This window comes from Rhagoletis zephyria, unplaced genomic scaffold, assembly GCF_001687245.7.
Source record: "Rhagoletis zephyria isolate East Lansing unplaced genomic scaffold, Rhagoletis_zephyria_1.1 Rzeph_scaffold_00081, whole genome shotgun sequence".
Classification (NCBI taxonomy): domain Eukaryota; kingdom Metazoa; phylum Arthropoda; class Insecta; order Diptera; family Tephritidae; genus Rhagoletis; species Rhagoletis zephyria.
This window is the reverse complement of record NW_016157165.1, coordinates 166,710-188,839: the sequence shown is the minus strand read 5'-3', so window position 1 is coordinate 188,839 and position 22,130 is coordinate 166,710. Positions and strand designations below refer to the sequence as shown.

Sequence of the window (22,130 nt, the reverse complement as noted above, 5' to 3'; positions counted from 1 at the left end):
TAGTTCGATAGTTTTTATAGATCTTTTGCTTGCGTGTGCCAGATGTCAGATGTCGAACTTGTATTCAAAGATTTACAAGCAAAATTTTCAAACGATACCAAGCGTGTTCTTCAAAGCCATCCACTTTCAACAAACGCGGGAAAAAGTTGACGAATATAAAAAATCTTTAATCGAAACTTACAACGATATTTTAATTCAAGTAAAAAATTCGGAACATGGAAACAAGCCAGCTTCTATAATTGAAAGTTTACCGCGGTGCAGAGAAAAACTTCTTCAATGTTTTCAAAAAATTGGGTGTAAAGTTTTAGTACCCGAAGATTTTTCAGTCCTTATAAAAGAATATATTTTAAATTCTGAAGTAGATTCCTACGACTACTTTGCTGACGCTGTTCAGCTGGCATAACAGAAGATTCCATCGTTAAAAAAAGTTGTTCTTTGCCTTCATTTAAAGATTTTTTACAAATTGAAGAAACGCCTTGCGTAACGATTAGTTCACCAAATATTAATTTCATTGCATATACAAACGACGTAAAAATGGCAACACCTGAGCAAAAGAAATCTTTTATTAGCTTGCGTGCATCTATAATCCGAGAAAACTATAGTGGTGACCGCCTATCGCTCGACTCATTCATTGACAAAATAAATTTAATTGAAGAATTATCGGATGAAAGTTTAACTACAACATTTATAGCATTTTTAAAGTCAAAACTCGAAGGCAAAGCGCGTGAGGTTTTACCCAGTCAAATAATTTCGGTTGATCAAATAAAGGTTGCGCTACGCAGAAGAACCAAACCAGATAATTCCAAAGTTGTCTCTGGCAAAATCGCGTCATTACACATTACNGTAGAGGAATTATCTGATGCATTAGAGCGGTCTTTAATTATTGAGGGTATGACTCAAGCGAAAGCCCATGAGTTAGCAGTAGAGCAGACAGTAAACGTTTGCAGGCTGAACAGTCGTTCAGAGCTAGTCAAATCTATTTTAGCATCAACCACTTTTACGGATTCGAAAGATGTAGTCGCAAAAATGATTGTAGAACACAATAATGAAGTCAAAGAGCGGCAGGTGTTATCTTTTAGGTCACGGGCAAATAGACCAAACAGTTTTCGAGGAGGTTTTAGAGGGCACAACAACTATGGCTATCACAACAATAGTTTTAGATTTAATAACGGCAATACAAATAGGCACAATAATGGCAATAACACAAGGCACAATAGTCAAAATAATTACAATACAAGTAACAATTTTAACAATAGACAAAATAGCTACAGAAATGGCACTAGCAATCGTTCGGCAAGCAACAGAAACAGCTCTTCTCGTTCGAATTCGAGAAATACATCTAATGTTCGATTTTTAAACGCCGATGACCCTCAGGAGCGAACACTGGGGGAGCAGGAGCTAAGCAATTAAACGTAGTTACCCCTGAAAAATCAATTTACTGCTTGAATCTTAACTATTCTGACTTTATTGAATTAAATTGTACCGATTCTTACAAATTATGCTCGTTTCTCGTAGATTTACAGGCAGACATCTCTTTAATCAAGATTTCCAGTTTAGCAAGAAATTCATCAATTAACAGTAGCAATACTATAAACATCACTGGTGTAATAACTGAAACGGTTACAACATTGGGAACCGTAAGTACAAACTTGGTTGTATCAAATTTTTTTATTCCGCATACTCTTCACGTTCTAGATGACAGTTTTACCCCTCATTCTAACAGAGTCACAAAACTTAGCTCATCACTGTTGTGATTTCTAGTGCGCCGAAATGTGTCACAAAAAATTAGATTTTGAGTGCTAGAAAAATGCAAAAAAAATTTAAAAATTTGTATTGTAGTGGCATATTTTTTGCAGCGGCAAGCTTTGAGGCGCAGTAGAAATCACTGCAGTGATGAGCTAAAGTTTGTGACTTTGTTAGAATACGGCTGATAATATACCCTCTGACGGCATACTAGGCAAAGACTTTTTAAAGACAAACAGATGTATTATTAACTACTCAAATGACAATACAACTATCGACATTGGGACAGAGAGCACTAAAATAGCAATTTTTCACCGTTCAAATACCGACACTTTAGTAATTCCTCCAAGATGTGAAGTTTTTCGTTTATTTCAATTGACTCATTCCAACAACCCTGGTTCTGTAGACTCTCACGAGCTTTATTCTGGTGTTTTTACATCTAAATATGTCGTCGACACTAAAAATCCAATTTTAAAAGTAATAAATACTACGGACGAGGTAAAATGCGTTCGTAACTAAAACATCAAAGCTGAGGATATAAGTCACTATAATGTCTACAAAATAAACGAAACTTCCAAAGACACAAAACGTTTAAGAGGAACTAAAGTCAATTTTACAAAAACAAATGCCAAAATATGCTAAAAACAAACTGCTCGAATTATGTTTACAATACGCCGATGTATTTGCTTTAAAAACAGACCTTATTGCACTCAATAACTTTTACGAACAGAAACTTCGACTGAATGACAAGACTCCCGTTTATATAAAAAAATATCGTTTGCCGTACTCACAACGCGAAGAAATAAATAGGCAAGTCGATACCCTGTTGCGAAACGACTTAATCGAACCAAGCTATTCAAATTATAATAGTCCATTAATTTTAGTACAAAAAAAAAGACCCATCAGGCCAAAAATCGTACCGCATATGTGTTGACTTTAGGGCAGTTAACAAAAAGCTTATCGCTGACAAATTTCCATTAGCGCGTGTAGACGATATCCTAGTTAACCTTGGACGAGCAAAATACTTCTCGACTGTAGATCTGTTTTCTGGTTTTCACCAAATCCCATTGCGTAAAAACTCACGAGACATAACATCTTTCAGCACTGACAAGGGAGCTGGAAAGTCTTGCCATTAGGTTTAAACGTAGCACCAAATTTTATTCTCGAATGATGTCGATAGCCTTTTCAGGCCTCTCGCCAAATCAAGCTTTTTTATACGTTGATGACGTCATAGTTATAGGTTGTAGGGGTACGCACCATTTAAAAAATCTAGCTAAAGTGTTCGAAACATGTAGAAAGTTTAATCTCAAGCTAAACCCAACAAAATGCAATTTTCTTCGTTCTGAGGTATCATTTTTAGGGCACAGTTACATTTTTACACAACACAACAACTAACAGAGTTTTCGATAATAAATTTTCCCCTTTTGAATTAATATTTAGGAAAAAGCCCACAGTTCCACAAGATTTAAAAAAAAGAACAAATTGACCCGATTTACCATGCAGAAAAACGCGAAAGAAGTTAAATATAGAATGCAAAAGTCGCACAAAATTGCGAAAGAATTAATTAATAAACACAAAATTCGAAACAAACTAATATATGATAAAACGGCGCGTCCGTTATCTATGAGCGTTAACGACAGGGCTCTCGTTCAAAAAGAACCACGCAATAAGCATGAAAGCATACACCAAGGGCCATACGTTATAAAAAAAATTGACGGTGTGAACGTCACAATTCTTGATGAAGTGAAAAACAAAGAAAAAACAGTACACAAAAATAGAATTCATAAAATAAAATAAAACAAATTTTCTTACATACGTATATACGTATATATATTTACTTTTAATTTTTCCTTTTTATCATCAACTAAAATAAAAATTATAAAAAACAAAACAATAATTTTAAATGTATACATTTTATATATGAAAACTACCTCAAGAAAAAATATAAGTATTTATAATATATTTTTCCATAAAATTGTACTATAAGATTTTTTTTGAAAAATACTAAATAAATTTATTAACCCAAAAACATTTTTCATACATTGTTAAAACTAAAATTCAGAAAATCTAAATCAAATATTAAAAAAAAAAATTTAATTTCCATTTTTCATAAGCTATTAATATGTAATTATATAAAATTCAATCAAAGAGCCTCATAAGTTAGTTAAAAAAACAATTACTTAACTTTGTTTCACAAATACGATACTTTGCCAATTAAATAACTATTTATAAATAAAGCAATAATAATAATTAAGTAAATACAATAGCTTTTATTTAAATATTTAATAATTACCATAACTTAAATTGCTTTGAACGAACGTATGAAAGAGGGAAGAATATCCTTTAATAATTTCTTAAATTCGTTCCTTCAAAACAATTTAATTCTAGTTATAACTTTTGGGCAGAAGAATATGGCAAAACTGATCACTTTGCCAAATTCTTCTTTTTCCAAAGGAGGGTGATGTAATGCGATCAAAGCATACAATTGCAGCCCTACAAATTACTACAAATCACCTTGTATGAATTCCCCCTAAGCTAATCTTAAAATTAAGAATTTACGATATTAAAAATGCAACACTGTTCTATGTATAATAGCAGCTAGGTTTAAGGTAAAAGTGAAGAATAAATGGGCGTCATTCTATACGTGTCTTTTAAAACGTTAAGAAGTAACTTATTAATTAATTAAATTTTTGGACATTGGCTACAAGCCATCACTCGAGCCAGCGGGTGAGTAAATCTTTTTTAATAAAGTGCCCGTGCCCGGACAACAGAAGCACGGAATTGCCGCACTCAAGGCAGCAGCACAAGGGAGCGCTAGGGCTCCGTGCCATGCAGGCGTTGGCCGGCATCAGCGCCGGCGGAGCGCCAGGGCTCCGCAGATCCGACGGCAACTGGTACACCCCAGTAGGTAACGGCAATGTGGAATAAGCCACATTACAGTTCTCTTTTTTTATAAAGCCATCGCATTTCTGGCTAGTATATTTCATGACGAATGGATAAGGATTGAGCCAAAAGCTTGTGTGACCAAATCCAATTTTTGGCAGCAAATGTCAGTTACGTGGTTTTGCAGAATGATGATACGCGGTTTTGTACTTTAGACGACGATATGTATATTGTACATACATATATGCATATATGTTCATCAGTTATCAACGGTCCCAGTTAACATGATTTCAGTATTTTTTCAAATTTTCGCCATACTGTTTTATCAAAATAGGCTACTATAGGCTAAATGAGTTCATACATATGTATGTATGTACATACAAACTTGAGTATGTATACACATATAGGTACAAAGCCGTGTGGTGTTTGCATAATCGGAAGTAATAATAAATTGTACCGCATTTCTTCGTACTCTGCATATGCTTAAATGTATGCAACCATTTGCAATAGCACAGGGCGCTTCGAATGAAGTTAAAAATTTTTTCGTTTTTTTCTACTCGGAACTATGTTCATAACTAGCAATGCTGCCAAAGTTTTTTTTTTTAACTTTATTCGATAAATGTAAAATATTCAGTACTTTGAACAAAAGGAAACAAATTGTGCACCTTAAAATGCGATAGATTTCAAGCCTCGTGCGGTAGATCGTCAGATTTTAAAAAATATGCGGTAGATCTTCCGTATTTGCGGTAGAAGTGTGCACACGACTGTAGTCATAGAGGTTGGATTTAACTTATTTATAGCCCTGTTCGTGTACGTACTATCCAGTAAAATCCAGTAGTAATTTTACTAGTTTTTACTGGACGGCGTTTTCGTACGCAAAAACTTGCAAGAAACCATCAAAATAGAGAGCATTGAAAGAGCAAAAATTACAGCCGAACTTGCAAGTTTTACTGGATTTTTACTGGATAAATTTTTACTAGTAACTATTTGCTAGTAAGAAAAACAGCTGATGGCATGATGCTTAATGCAATTCACATTACCAAAAGAATTGTTTGTGATGCTTTTAGAATTGCAATGATAAAATAAACCTATTTTAATATATAATAAGATGGGAAATACTATTTTTCTTAGAAAATTGCGTCGGAAAATAACAAATTAATCAGCTGTTCAAAAAACTTGCAACTTCTTGTTGGTTTTGCCTTTTCGTACATTCTAGGATATTTCTCTCATTAGGAGTAAATATTGGCTTACTCTCCGAAATCTGGTTACTAGCAAGTTAATGGATATTTTTTGCTGGAGAATAAGAAAACACAACTTATGTCTTTGCAGTGTTCATTAATACGGGTCGCTAACTTTTGCTTGGTTTGGCCAATGTTATCACATTCTTTGCAATTTATCTTATATAACACCCCTTGTGTTTGATTTTGTATGTAATGGGTCTTTAAACTTTTAAACAAAATTATCATTCACTCTATTGTTAATTGAAAAAATAGTTTTAAAATTCAAAGGATGCGACGAGTAAAAATCGATATAACGGAACGAGGCAATAGGTTTATGGTACCAATCAAAACAAATTTTGTTATCACACTTCGTTATATATACTTTTAAAAAGATAATATTGTTCTATTTTTCAAGCTCAAATGTGAATTGGAGACGAGAATGGAAAGTATTGAAAATATTTAGAGTTTCGTCAATTTTATTTTTAGGGACAACAGTCATAATATCATCCACATATCTGTTAAGAAAAGGTACCCCAAAACTCAACTTATCGAGGAAAGAAACTTACAAATCCTGCATTACAAAATCCGCAAAAATAGGAGATATTGGACTCGCATCGGAAATACCAAAAATTTGCTCATAGTAGTGGTTATCAAATTTGAAAACCAGTAGTCACATCCAAAGAAATAAATATATATTCACTTGGAGTAGAAATGTTTTTAATTTTGTTTAATAAATCTATGCTATCCTTAACTTGGCTCGATGGCTTTGGCAAATTATTAGATAGAATGTCTTCCTATACTAGCTTGGAAGCAACGTTTCACTATAAAGGGAACTTTTCAATTGATGGTTGCATGAGAAAACGGCCATTAAAGGAGGAATCACAATTAGGCCCACTTGCAGAACAGCAGGTTATCTATTTAACTCGAAGTTTACTGGTTAAATTGACAAATTGGCTTGCGCAATCAATGGTTAGGAGTAAAATTAGAGTTAAATCGTTAAATATTTAGCCCAGCCATTTTCGAAGGTTAACTTCCTAACTCTACGTATGTCAATTCTGTCAGTAACAAGAAAAAATAAATTGAGATTTCAAAAATATTTTTGAAAATATATGTACATACATACATACATACATACATACATACATATTCACGTATTCATTATTCCGCCTTCAGCTCTGAGGTTTTGGTCAGTCTGGCGTAAAAAATATATGCGATTAAAATGCACCAACCGTGTTAGTAGTCCATCCAATTAAGAGAACTCTCGGAAGTGCCGCTGGCCAATTTACAATTTGTACCTATTTATGTACCCAACAAGCAAAATAAACTTAAAGAAAGCTTTTTTTAAGTTTTCAATTATAAACATTAAGCTTACAAAACGTTGATTTTTTGTTTATAAAACGCTTGAAAGTAAGCGTAATATAATCGAAAAGGAACATTGGTTATAAGCGTAGAAATATAAACTTGTAATAAATTTTCAAAAGAAAGCTTTTTATAAGCGTAAAAGTGTAAACTTATAATAAAGGTTCAAAAAAAGTTGTTTATAAGCGTATGAATATAAACTTACAAAAAATTTTCAAAAGAAAGCTTTTTATAAACATTTTTATAACGCTTTATTTAAAGATATTTCATTAAAAACTCATACATAGATTGCTTAACATCTAGAAACTAAAAGAAATGCGAATTTTCGGCGGACTCATCTACAGTCGCGAAAATATAAATAGGGAATAGATATTTCAGCATACAAATTCATGATATAAAATTAAGCATAAAAAAGTTAATTATTACATCTTGTTGCGTGCTTTCAATTACATGCGGTTATTGGCAAATTGGAAAAACGACATCGATGCAGCTATATATTCCGCTTCATCGCCGCCATTCTCATTGATGAACTTTTCTGAAAAAAATTTAATACATTTTTAATTGAATGTTAAACTAAGAAAGGATAAGGGGAACTCATCATTTGAAGACTCGAATGCTCCACCGATTAGCGCAGCGGGTCCTGGATTGGATTTTTTTTTTCGCATCGGTTTTATTTAATTTTTTCTTTTAATAATATATTTTAAAAAACGTAAACACGTCACTTACGATTGAAAAAATTTTATATTTACTACTTCATGTCGTTGGCATTTGCATTTCATTTATAAGTTTAAGTTATTTATAAACATTCGCTCTCAAAACTTATTAAAGGTTTATTTGAAAAAACTTTTAATAAGCTTAATATTAGCCGTCATCGATTCGCCACTTCGCTGCTTGCTATGTTTGAGTTCCGGTCGCTTAACGAAAAATTTTGCATGTGAAAGCAACAACAAAGTTAGCTAGCACGGATAGACGATAGCAAGTTTGGTTGTACCTCATTGAGTTCGTTCGTTTTGCCACTTGCTAACTGATGGCGAATCGATGACGGCTATTAAAAATGCTTATTTAACGCTTATTATAGCAAACTTACTTTGTTATTTTTAAAAACATTTACTGAAATGCTTGTTGGGTATGTATGTATGTATGGAAGTGTTTGAAATTCTATATTCAAATCCTTATAAGAAATGGGAATAAACGTCAAAAAAGGGAGAATGGTGCCTACTTAATTTAAAAATCCCTCGGGTTACTTAACTCTGGGCCAGTTTTCAATGCTGCAAGACAATGTCTGGTTTAGGAATATAACAATTTAACTCTGAGCTTCTTATCTCTCTATTTATATATTTAACTCTGGATGTTCTGCAAGTGGGCCTTAAAGTATAAAAATTAACACTTAAAAAACTGACGCGCAGCTACACAAAATGAGACATTATGAATAATATCGGCTGCGCCAGAGGTTTTAAATTATCGATAGTCAACTATTAATATCGATAGTTTAAGCTTTTTTGAGAAAAACTGTGCCTACTCAACGATAGGGGCAAAAAATAAAACTATCTATACTATCGGTAGTTCTGTTGTAACTTATATTAAAAACGTTATGTACTTACAAATGAGTAACCTTGGTACTTAAAAAGATATATTTAGATTGTAATGAACACTGAAATATCAACTATTGTAAAAGAAAATTTTCTGAATAAAACTAACTCGTTTTCAATACCTCAAACCTACAGGTTATGGCCCAGAATTGGCTTGAAATATAAAGAAGTTAGTTTGAAAAATATATATTTTCTTTTTCTTCCCAGAAAATCTTTCTGCTGGAAAACATATTTAAAGAAATGAGTCACGATAGCATCAAGATTAAAGCACCCGCAAAGGAAAACTTCGATACATGGAAGATCCAGGTGGAGGCGCTTCTCATCAGGAATGATACCTGGAAATATGTTTGTGTAGAATGTATAAAGCCGACAGGACCTGCAGATCTCATTACCGAATGGGGAACCATGGATGTTAGAGCGCGATCAGACCTCATTCTAACTATTTCACCACCAGAATTGAGGCAGATTAAAAATTGCGCTACATCAAGAGACATATGGGTCAAGCTGCATGATGTATATCAATCCAAAGGACCAGCTGAAAAAGCAATACTTTCGAAGTCCTTGATCCAGTCGAAGATGAACAATGGGGATGACGTAAGAGATCATTTGCATTCCTTATTTGAAATTGTTGACTGTCTTCAAGAAATGGACGTGCAAATTGTTGAAGATCTTTTTACAGTTCTGCTCCTGTATAGTATATCAGACGAGTATGAAACGTTTCGCATTGCAATAGAAACCGAGGAAAAGCTTCCAGAAATAGAGGTACTTAAGATCACGTTATTAGAAGAATACGAAGCTAGCATTGTTTGTAAACAAGTGTAAACAAAAATCAGCAAAAGCTGGAAACACGAAGCAAGAACGTTTTAAGTATGCATGCCATGCATGCGGAAAAATTGGGCATAAGGCAAGGTGCAGATCACAACACAAGGGAAATATAAATAAGCAGCAAGTACAAAAGCAAGTTGAATCAAGTAGAACAGTGGAATTTGCTATGCAAGCTGGAACGGAAGAAAACATCTGGTGTTTAGATTCTGGTGCATCGTCACATATGTTGTCACAGATTTCTAAATTTAAGGAAATGGAATCACCGAGAGCAAGAATTTTGAATTTGGCTAATAATAACTCGACGAAAATCGCAGGAAGTGGGACAGCAAAAATACAAACGTAAGAAGGCACGAGGCTGAAACTAGATGGAGCTCTACATGTTCCAGATCTTCGATCGAATCTTTTATCTGTGGCGAAAATCACCGACCACGGGTTTGAAGTCAACTTTACGAAACATGGAGCAGTTGTCAAACGTCCACGCAAAGAGAGGGATTTATATTTCGTTAGCGAAGCGGATGAGGAAAGCAGAATAGCTGAATCAGTCGCGAATACATTGCAAGATTGGCACGAACGTTTCGGACACCTGAACTTCAAGAACTTAAAAGACATTATTAAGCAAAAGAAAGTTAATGGTGAAGTTAAAAAATGCGAAACATGAATAAGAGGAAAACAAGCCCAAACTCCATTTCGAGAATCAATTTCCAAAAGTAAAGGCATTTTGGAACTTGTCCATTCTGATGTGTGTGGACCTATGCGAATAAATTCCATTGGCGGTTCACGTTACTTTCTCACTTTCATTTATGACAAAACAAAATGGTGTGAGGTATATTTTTTGAAACATAAAAATGAATTGGCCGAAAAATTTTGGGAATACAAAAATTTAGTAGAAAAACATAAAGGAAAAAAAATTAAGTTATTACGCTCAGACAACGGAACCAAATACATATGTAAAACGTTAGAAAATTTTCTGAAGAAAGAGGGTTCAGACATGAATTTTGAGTGGAATACACGCCACAACAAAATGGTGTTGCTGAAAGGAAGAACCGAACTCTTGTGGAATTGGCAAGATGTATGTTGATACAGTCGAGATTATCATGAGATTTCTGGGCAGAAGCAATTTTAACGGCGAATCATATCAGAAAAAGATGTCCGTATCGAAGTTTGAATGGTGAAGTACCGTTGAAATTGTGGACGGGTCGTTCTCCGGTAGTGAGTTACTTCCAAAAGTTTGGTATTACTGCTTATATGTTGATAAGACGGAAAACAAAGGTAAATTTGAGCCGAAATCACGGAGATGTGTGTTCATCGGTTATTCCACACAGTCTAAAGCTTACAGGCTGTGGTGTCCAGAATTAAAGAAAATTTTTCGAAGCCGTGATGTTATATTCGATAATAATTTCGTTGAAGAAGAAAATTATACAGATTTATTGATGATGAGTATTGGAAGGATATGTCTATAGAAATAACTTTTGAGAACAAGAAGAGGTATGAAAGAAATGAAGTAATCAGTGAAGGTGGCGTACACGATGCTCTACTTGATGGGAGTAGCAAGCCACGAGAAGAATGTGAAGGCAACGTACACGAAAATTCTGAACGCAGTGAAAGTAGCGAGTCCGAAGAAGAAACCCCGGAAAGTTTAAAAATAGGACCTGGAAGACCAAGAAAGTGTTAACTGGAAAAAGAGGAAGGCCAAGAAAATTGTTTAATGTGATATCCAAAACAGAAGAACCGAGTTATGCAGAATTCAATATTGCCGGAATAGCAGAAAGTTGTGATCCTTTGACGGTTAAAGAAGCGATTGCTGGTAATGATGCCTATGAATGGAAACAAGCTATGCGAAAAGAATACGATGCGCTCCAAAAGAATGGAACTTGAAATATTATTGATCGACCAAAAGGGAAGAAAACTATAAAATCAAAATGGGTTCTGCGCACTAAATTTAACGCTGATGGAACGGTTGAACGTCGTAAAACACGTCTGGCTGCTAATGGGTTTACACAAATACCAGGTATTGATCATAACGAAACGTTTTCTCCTCTAGCTAGGATGGGTTCCATTCGGTTGTTGATGGCACTAACAGTTGTATCATGTATATCAGTTAGATTTGCTATCAGCATATCTAAATGGTGACATTGATGAAGAGATTCTAACGGAAATTCCGGAAGAGCTACCTGAAATTTTAAATGAAAGAAAGTGGAGGATGTACTCAGAAAATAAAATTTGTAGCACTAAAGAGGCACTATATGGACTAAAACAGTCTGGAAGACAATGGTATCGAAAGTTAGATGAGAAGTTAAAAGAACTTCATCTTGGGCGTTTTAAATTTTTGTTTAGGAATCTAACTCAAATGTGATTTTTCTAAGAATGAAATCTTAATGACTCGAGAAAAGTAATTAAAGATATATTAAATCGGTCTAATATGAATGACTGTAAACCAGTTCCTACTCCTATGAATGCAGACGAAAAGATCTCCAAAGATATGTGCCCGAAAAATGAGGACGAGAAAAAAGAAATTGAAAAATTTCCCTATCAAAATCTAATCAGATGTCTACTGTATTTAGCAGTATCTACTCGTCCTTTTATTGCACACACCGTAAGCGTACTTAGTCAATTTAACAAATCTTTCGGAATTAAACATTGGATAGCAGCAAAACGATTGGGCGACAAAAGCGTGAATAACTTTCGTCTCGATGCATTGCGGCGAATTTTTTTTTTCTGCAAATAATTACTAATAGAACGTACAACAATATTAGCCCAAAATGCGATTTTAAAGCCATTGAGAAGTCAGTAATATTTAAAAAAAATGTAATAACTTTTATAAAAAAAAGTATGGCCAAATAAAAACGGGAAGAAAACACCATCATTATCAACTGTTTAAAATATGAGCAGAATTGGTTTTACCAATCGCGAGAAAACAATTAAAATCTTTACAATTTCGAAAAATGTTAATAGCTATAACTTCCAAAATAATTCGAATTTCGAAAAATTGTGAAACTTGTATTTTTCTTTTATCGTTGTGGAGCATAAGAAGATAATTGCACAAAAAAAGCTCGACCGTCGAAAAAATGGTGACCCACTTAACAAATTTTTGCTGATATATGTATGTACATTAGACTGCATCACCAAAAGAAGTTGCGGGTTTTCCGCCGGAATTACAAAACTTATTATATTCTAAGACGTCCACCAAAATATTTCGGAAAAATATTAAGATTTAAGCGAGCTGGACCGATTTAAAAATACCTCCAAAAATGGAGATTTTTATGAATAAAAATAGTTTCTTTAAGAACTTTTTGAAAAAAGTCCCCTCAGATGACAAAACAGATTAGGCTTAAAAAAGCTGCATAAAAATATTTAAAAATGTTTTCAAAGGAATCGTAATAATAAGATTTTTGATGCTGTTTTTTTACTTTTTTCAAAGATTGATTTACGAAAAACTTAAATAACTGGGCCAAAACTGTTCTGATTTAGACTTATGGGATCTCGGTAGAAAGGTATTTTCCTACTATTTTTACTTATGTCCAAAAAAAAGTCATTCGTGTCCCAGTTTTTTTTCGAATACCAACACATCTTAATTCAACTTTGAATGATATTCGTTCATCCTAGCTTTCTCTTTCATCCTTGGAATAAACTTATTACAAAGAAATAAAAAAGGTGATAAAATACCTTTCCAATGATACCACACAAGTCTAAATCGGAGGAGTTTAGGTTCAGTTATTCAAGTTATTCTTATATCAATCTTTGAAAAAAGTTAAAAAACAGCATCAAAAATCTCATTATTCCGATTCCGTTCAATTTTTTTTAAATATTTTTATGTAAATTTTTTAAGCTTAAACGTTTTGTTATTTGAGGGGACATTTCCAAAAAACATCTTTAAGAAACTATTTTTATTCATAAAAAAATCAATTTTTGGAGGTATTTTCAAATCGGTTTAATCTTAATATTTTTCCGAAATATTTTGGTGGACGTCTTAAGATATAATAGATTTTATAATTCCAATGGAAAAACAGTATCGATTTTTTTTGTATGGGGAGTGATGCAGTCTAATACACATCAAAAATTGTTCCCCTTGGTTTAGTTTTCAGCGATTTAGGCCATTTGTGATTTGTTCATTAAACAAATGAGAGCAAAATCTAAAAATAAATAATTTTGAATATTTAATTAAAAATATCTTGGCCAGGATTGTTTCAGCCAACCCACTTGCGAAATATTTACCAACTCGTTAAATTTCATACAAAATAGATTTCATCCATTAAATAGACTGGTGAAGGTCCTGCCCTATTCGGATCTTCTACTATAATTTTTTTTTAATTCACTTCTAGAAAAGAAATCCTAAAGAAAATAAGTTGATTTCCAAGAGTTCAACTGAACTAATCAATTGCTCGAAATTAAACAATATTGCACTTGCTTTAAGTGTATACAATTTTTTAGTAGTATATTACATCCTTTCATCATGAAAATCTATAATTTTTATGCAAAATATCTTATGAAATATTCTGCGGAGTCTAAGCATGGGGCCCTTTGAGAACTCCGGGTCCGGGGGAGAAAGTCCCCGATCCCGCCTTCCCCTTTCATCGGGCTTGTCTTTACTTTTTAGTTATGCAGAGTTACAATGACACAGGTGATAAACAAGAATAGTGATTTAAATTTTTACTAGCTTACCCCGTTTAACGTTTTTACATTATGCAGAGCATCTTGGGCTTTTAAGGCAGCGCGACGTGTATAAAATGTCACAAAACAACAACCTGAAAATAAACCAAACAACATTAATCAAACACCGTTTCACTGTTTTGGAAAATAATTTATTAAAATTTGATATAATGGTCTAACAGTCAGTTTAACGGAAGCCGTTTAAGTGAAAAATGACTTTTTTATTTGATAATTTTTTCATTTAAATTGCTGGTGAAGCCGGCAGTAAGAATGGGTCCATTCAATATCAAACAAGTTGTTACTTGCAAAATTTTACTCGCAGGAATTTGCAGGTGCCAAAAATAAGTAATGTTTCAAATTGAAATGAAAACAAGGTGCAAGGAAGATTTGATGAATATATGCTGAAAACAAAATTAGTGAAATGAAAACATGAATGAATAATTAAATCTAATGTAGATTACTTTTTGATTTTTGTGACGATGGGAAAAATTCCCAACTGAATTGTGCGCCGAAACTTATCCATCAAAAAGTTTTGCGTTCAATAAGTTTTACTGATAATTTTCTCTTCCTCCCAAATTTCCTATCTATTTGACTTTTACGCTCTTGCTGCAAGTACTTCCTGGAAATGTTATTGACCTCATATTATCCGGAGGCATGGTATTTATAATAAAAATAATAATATCCCAACGGTTTTTACCCTCCATTCCCGCCCATCCGCACGAGGGGCGCAGTCCGTATGACGTACGGAACCAATATTTTAAATTTTTGCACCGAGTCACGATAGGCAGGAGTTTGTTAAGTGTCGAGATCTAAAACTGTTCAGCTACAGAACTAAATTCATCAGCTGATTTTATGTATTTATGTCAATAATTCACTTATTGAGAGAGGAGAGTATCGCTTTCTTAATGCTGAAAAGCGGATCTGATATATCAAACGTGCTGGAATGAGAGTTAAAATCCTGGCATAAGCAACGGAGTGGGTCGTGCAATTCAAAATTGGTTTTACAAGCTTTCAGAAATATGGGACAAAAGTGTCTTGATACGCGTGAGGGAACATTAAAGCTTACATCAGCCAGAAGAGACGGACTTGAAATTGAGCCTGTCAGTAATTTAACCATAAAAATTATACCAAGCATTTCCCTGCGACTGGCAAGTGTAGGAAGGTTAATAAGTTTTAAGCGACTCGTATAAGGTGGAAGACTATATTGAGAATCCCATCGGAAATTTCTTAAAGCAAAAAGTAGGAATTGTTTTTGAATTGATTCTATCTTGTCTGAGTAAATTTGATACCTTGGATTCCAAACCACCGAGCCGTATTCCAGAATCGGCCTAACTAATGTTGTAAACAGGGTTTTAGTGATATAAGGGTCACTAAATTCTTTTGACCATCGTTTCACAAATGCAAGTACACCTTTAGCCTTGTTGACTGTCACATTAATGTGAAGATTAAAATTAAGCTTAGGATCCATTGTGATACCAAGGTCCACAAAATTGTATACCTGTTCCAGGTTATGGTTACCTATTATATAAGAAACTGGCAGAACAGCTCTTCGCGAGAAGCACATTACTTTACATTTCTTAAGATTTAGAGGCATAAGATTTACTTTACACCAGTAAGCCATGCTGTTTAAGTCTGATTGTAGCAAAGACCTTTCTTCAATTGAAACGTACGATTTATAAAGTTTTACATCATCTGCATACATTAAAATTTTGGAGAATTTTATATCTGTAGAAATATCGTTTATAAAAAGCAAGAACAGAATCGGGCCTAGGTGGCTACCCTGAGGGACTCCTGAAGTAACATCAATGACGTCAGAGATAGTATTTTTAAACAATACCCTTTGTGATCTATCATAGAGGTATGAAGAGATCCAACGTAGAAAATTAGGTGGAAGACCAAGAAGATCAAGTTTATAGATGAGCAACGAGTGGCACACTTTGTCAAATGCTTTACTGAAATCAGTATATATAACATCAACAGTTTTGCTCTCACTAAATGCTTTTGAGATATAGGATGTTAATTCAAGTAAATTTGTAGAAGTTGATTTGCCCTTGCAAAATCCATGTTGACTGTATGAAATGCTTGAAGTGATAGAATGCGTCAACCGATTTGTTATAATTGCTTCAAATAATTTAGGAATTGCAGAGAGCTTAGCTATGCCCCGGTAGTTCTCCACTGAAGACCTGCTACCGCTTTTATGTAAGGGGGTTATGAACGATTCCTTCCATACAGTTGGAAAAACGCCCTCTTTAAGAGACAAATTAAATAAGGCTGTTAACGGCTCATAGAGATAATCAGCACAATTTCTAAGAAAACAAGTGGGGATCTGGTCAGGACCATAACTAAAAGACTGCTTTAAGGACTTCAGGTAAACTAAAACATCATCGGGAGATATTATAGGGTTATGTATTGAGTTAATTGGACTTAGTTTAAAAGGATAGTCAAAGTATGCTTGGGAGTTAGTGGAATAATTGGATTTAAAAAACTGAGCGAACATGTTAGAAATTGTTTGATTATCACCAGAGACGGTATTTTGATACTTCATGGCGGAAGGAAACCCACGTACATTTCGCTTGGAGTTTACGAAATCATAAAATGATTTGGGGTTATATATTATACGTCGTTTGATTTTACACAAGTAATCTTTATAACACTTTTTGTTTAATTCAAAGAACTTGTGACGCAAAAGTGAGTATTTTACATAGTATGAGTGTAAGCCGGTTTTTTTGTGTAATCTAAAATAACGTGACTTTCTGTTTTTCAAGTTTCTCAGTTCTTTAGTGAACCATAACTGTGTTTGTTCTTCAGGAACACACATGCGTTTAGGCACATACTTTTCAAATAATCTATGTACAGTAAAATTAAAATGTGCAACGCTTTGCTCAACTTTTTCTTTGTATATAGGCCACGACAATTTAGACAATTCTTTATTCAGTTTTTTAAAGTTGGCTTTCGAAAAATCAAAGCGAATATTTGGTTCGTATGTTTGGACATCGCAATTTTGACCATCGTTTATAATTTCGTAAGATATCTCAATAGCAGGGTGGTAGACATCTTCGGGCAAAACTAGTGGGTCACATTTATTTACAGCCGACTTAGATGCATCATCAACATAAACAAGATCTAATACTTTGCCAAACTTATTGCGAAGTACATTAACTTGATTCAGGCAGAGTTCAGCCATCTCCTCTAAAAATACGTTGTTGCACGCGCTAGACGAGAAAGGTACAATATCATTGTCAATGATGTTCCATGATACATTTGGTAAATTAAAGTCACCCAACACAATCAATGAATCAGAGGGTTTAATCATTGAATTAATTGATTTCAGTAAAGATACATGTTGTGAATACACTGATAAGTCAGATCGGGGAGGAATATAGCATAGAGCTAAGTAAGTAAACCCCCTTCCAACCTGAACACGAATGCATTTGAATTCTGCAGATTCAATGTGTGGAAGACTAACTTCTTCAGATGGTATTGAAGAGTCTACGGCAAAGAGTACGCCACCGCCGACTCTGTCCTCCCGATCTTTTCTGTAGATATGATAATTATTTGAAAGAATCTCTGAATTAAAAGTGTGAGGTTTGAGCCAAGTTTCAGTCAAAGAAATTATATTATAATTGCATTCAAGGCCATTAAGATATAAATTCGTTAATTTAGTATTTATGCCTCTTACGTTTTGATAATAAATACTTAAAGCAGATTTAGTAATCAGTTTTTTGGTTCTGTATTCTGACGGGGAATATTTGCTAAATTATTATTTTTGTTGGGCCTATACTCAAATTCACGAACGAAAGCTCCGGAGGGCCAAAAAGAACTACTAAGCAGCATGTCAAAATTTTCTAAATTTACGTCTATTTTAAATGAAGAAATATTTCTTTCATATTTAAAATTAAATTTTCTGATACTTAAGTTGACAGTTTTAACTTTGGACGAGATGTAAAACTTTATATCGTCCTCGGAAGTATCCCTCGAAAATCTAGATACAAATATAGACTTCTTTGGGGGAACCACAACCAGTCTCCTAGTATCAGACTCGATTACCGGCGGACGGGGTTGAGTAACTGAGTTACTAATTGAGGGTAGAGTAAGCGTTGGAAGATTAGATGGCGGTGCCACAACTTCAACGGGGGACGGGGAAGATACTGCAGGGTCGTTATTATTAGAAGCAGACTTTGATATATGTTCTTTTGAGGAAGATAACTCCGTTGTCTGTGGACATGGAGAAGAAAGATTAATTAAGTCATTCGGAAGATTGTTCTGACGTGGAACGGTCCTTTCATTAGGCGGACTATGAAGACGCTTACGTTTTGACACATGAATGTCCTTCATAGATTGTACGGTATCTAAGCATTTAAAAGATTTAAATACATTTTCATAATGTTTAAATTTTTCGGTCAGTACCGACAACTCTCTCCCTACCTCAGAAAACCCATTTCTGGTTTGCCTAAACAACTTAAAGAGATCAACTTCGGTTGACCTGCACTTTAAGCAAGACCAGCGAAGACCTTTGCCATCATTAATAGCGTCCAGAATTCTTCCTGTCAAACCAGCACATTTTAGATGGCAAATACCATCACAGAGCCAGCACGATAAGTAGCGTTCAGATTCGCTTTTGATTTGGCAGTTATCAAGATCACACTTCATATTGAAAGATTTAATAACACTTATGTTAATAAAAAGACAAGCAAAATAAGTTTAACACAACACACACAACAATTTAGGAGCTGATGTATTTAGCTTAAAAATATATGTAGCGAACAGTTTGAGTATCACTGTATTGTGACACTTAATAAACGCAGCGCAAACAGCTGTGACAAGAAATACTAAACGAAGTAAACAAAAAGAGCAAAAAGAAATGTGCAGATCTCAGTTAACTACAAAGGAATAACAACAACAATGATAACAACAAATGACTCGGTAAGATTAGATGTATGCTAGTGAAATTTAATTAAATTTAATATAAACCACAAAAATCACAAAACTTTCACTTAGCTTCGGTTATTATCACACTAAGATGCTCGTAGGCACTTTTTATAGCAACTTTTACTCAAAATTAGCACAATAAACTTTGCAAAATACAAAGACCAATCAAGGCACGATATAAGTAGAACTTCACAGCTTGACGTTTGCGTATAATTCTCAATAAAATGCATTTCGCCAGCCAGCCCAACGTTGAGTTGATCAATCAGTTGGCAGCTATCAGGTGGATAAAGGCGCGTATGAAGGCTGACCAAATGGCAGCTTTGCTTCACTTGCTTTAAGCGCCTCAAAGTTTCAAATAGGCAAATGTTTTATTTGAAAGCGTTTTGTAGGCTTTTGACAAAAAGGTATGTTCCCGTTCTTAATGAATTCAAACAAACTGCTGCACACTTTTATGAACAAAAGTTTGCTGACGTAATTTAAAAAAAAATATATAATATAAGTAATTCAAAGTTTAATAATAATGATTCTATGTTTCCATATTTATATTTAAATATGGCTGAAAAAGTTGCTTAGTCCATTGTTACAAATTTGACGGGAACTTTGAATACAACATTTTGCGTGTTTGAAGCAAAGCAAAACTCCATTCGAATCAGAAGGATTCGATCTTTACTAAAAGATTTCGTATTATTTTGGCCTTAACGGATTTTCGGGGTCTCTTTTGGACTAGAAATTTTGCCTTCAAAAAGGGTGGACTAAGCAGATTTGCACACAAAGCTAGCGATATTTATAATGGTTACTGGTCAGTCGTCTCTGGAAAAACTGTTTTTTTTTTTTAATAAATGTACATTTATCTATAGAAGTATAATTATTATCATTCCCTTGAAATCTAAAAATTAATTCGCATTAATTTCAAAATAAATCCGAAAAGATTGTTTTGTATTTCTTTTTTTTTTTAATTTTCTGGAATTTTGTGGGAAAATTATTCTTAGTGTAAGGGAACAGAGCTTGATTTCTTAACTACACAGCTGGTAGCTTTGACAGCGTTCCAAGCCGCCATTTGGCCAAACGAGTATTTGAAGTAAATCAAAGCAAATTAAAGCAGAGACCGTACCGGTTATGCATTTTATAATAAAAGTAAAAAAATTTAAGTTATTTTTTGACTTTTATTATTTTGAGCAAATAATACCGGTTACTTCTGCTTTTTATTTTTTTAAGGCAAAAATAAAAGTTAAAATTTGCCTTTTATTTTTTTGAGCAGAAAATAACCGGTAATTGTTGACTTTTATTTTTTCAGGCAAAAACAAAAGTCAAAGTTAAAAATCAAGTATTCCAGAGCTGTGTATATAGGAATGCGATAGTTTTGAGGCTCCTACATGGATTTTAATAACCCCTATACCCAAATACCAGGGTTAGTTCAAATCTATATACATATGATGCTTTCCATTTCCAGACAACCGGTCAGGTACGAGCATGATTTTTAATTTCGACCAAACTCAAATACATTGTTTGTTGGTCCAAATAATGAGACACATATTTTTTCTTTTGCCTCGGAAAAATTTCTCGGCCGAATTAAACGCGATTTTGTTTTTCAGGCAAAAATCAACTTTTCGAATTTTTTTTTTATTTTTTTTTTTTTATTATTGTTAACGAATCTTAGACAATTTACAGAAACGTCTTATTATTGCAACTAGTATATAAATAATGATACTAACAAGCAATTTTAATTTAATAATTTTAGTTTACAAGAAAAAGCATTTTATATTTTAAATACATGCTCAAAAGACATATAAGTAAAAATAAATTTCTGCTACTCGCTTTGCATAAGGTCTGCTACTGTTGTGCGCTTTAGCCGTCTTTGCGTAGGATTCAGCCGAAGTAAGCTGGACGCTGCTACGTTGACGTGACCTACTAATCGCTGTTTGTGAGCTATGGCGAATTGTTTCGTCATTTCAGTGACAGTTGGCATGCCAAGATCACGATGTAGATCGCTGTTTCTTACGTAGAATGGCGCATTTACTATGCCTCGAAGCACTTTATTTTGCAGACGTTGGATGGAAGTAATGCAGTTCACACTAGCACATCCCCAGAATTGTATGCCGTAAGTCCAGACTGGCCTTAGAATTTGTTTGTATACGAGAATTTTGTTGTGAATTGTCAACCTTGAGCGCCTACCAATGAGGTAATATAGTTTGTTAAATTTCAGATCAAGCTCATCTCGTTTTTTCTTGACGTGAGCTTTCCAGCGCAATTTGGCGTCGAGTGTAATACCCAGGTATTTGGCTTCGTCGAAGTATGGGATTATTGACCCGTCAATAAAAATTGGTTTATGTGATGTTTTTTTTAAAGAGAACACTATGTGCGCTGATTTGCTTTTATTTAGGTTAATCCTCCATTTCTTAGCCCACGAGGTAACTTGGTTAACAGCTTCTTGTAGCTTGGTCGTAGCATTTTCGATAGTGTTATCGACTGCAAGTAGCGCAGTATCATCTGCAAATGTTGCGGTTACATACTGATTGGCCGATGGTAGGTCGCATGTGTACAGGAGATATAGTAGAGGTCCCAAGATGCTCCCCTGTGGTACGCCAGCGCTTATCTTCTTTAGAGATGAAAAGGCATTTTCGTATTTTACGCAAAAGTACCTGTCATTGAGATATGACGAAAGCATCTTGCAGTAATGTATTGGTAGCATGGACTTAAGCTTTTGAAGTAGCCCTACGTGCCAAACCTTATCGAATGCTTGCGATACATCAAGGAAAACTGCGGAACACACTTTCTTCTCGTCCATAGCCTTTTCAATAGTGCTTACAACTCTGTGTATTTGGTCAATCGTTGAGTGATTTTTCCTGAAACCGAATTGGTGAACGGGAATCAATTTCTTGTTCTCAATAATTGGCATTAGCCGAGCTAAAAGCAGCTTTTCGAATAGCTTCGACAT

At 34.1% G+C, this 22,130-nt stretch overlaps 1 protein-coding gene across 2 annotated transcripts in view; it reads right to left on the bottom strand.

Annotated features, from left to right (window-relative positions):
• The window catches only part of bru1 (bruno 1), a 518,099-nt gene that overhangs the window by 342,640 nt on the left and 153,329 nt on the right, over nt 1-22,130 (bottom strand). For both annotated transcript variants that reach the window (XM_017629374.1, XM_017629381.1), the window contains exon 4: nt 14,279-14,361. In XM_017629374.1, coding sequence (XP_017484863.1) covers nt 14,279-14,361 — 83 coding nt within the window. The remainder of the gene's footprint in view (nt 1-14,278; nt 14,362-22,130) is intronic.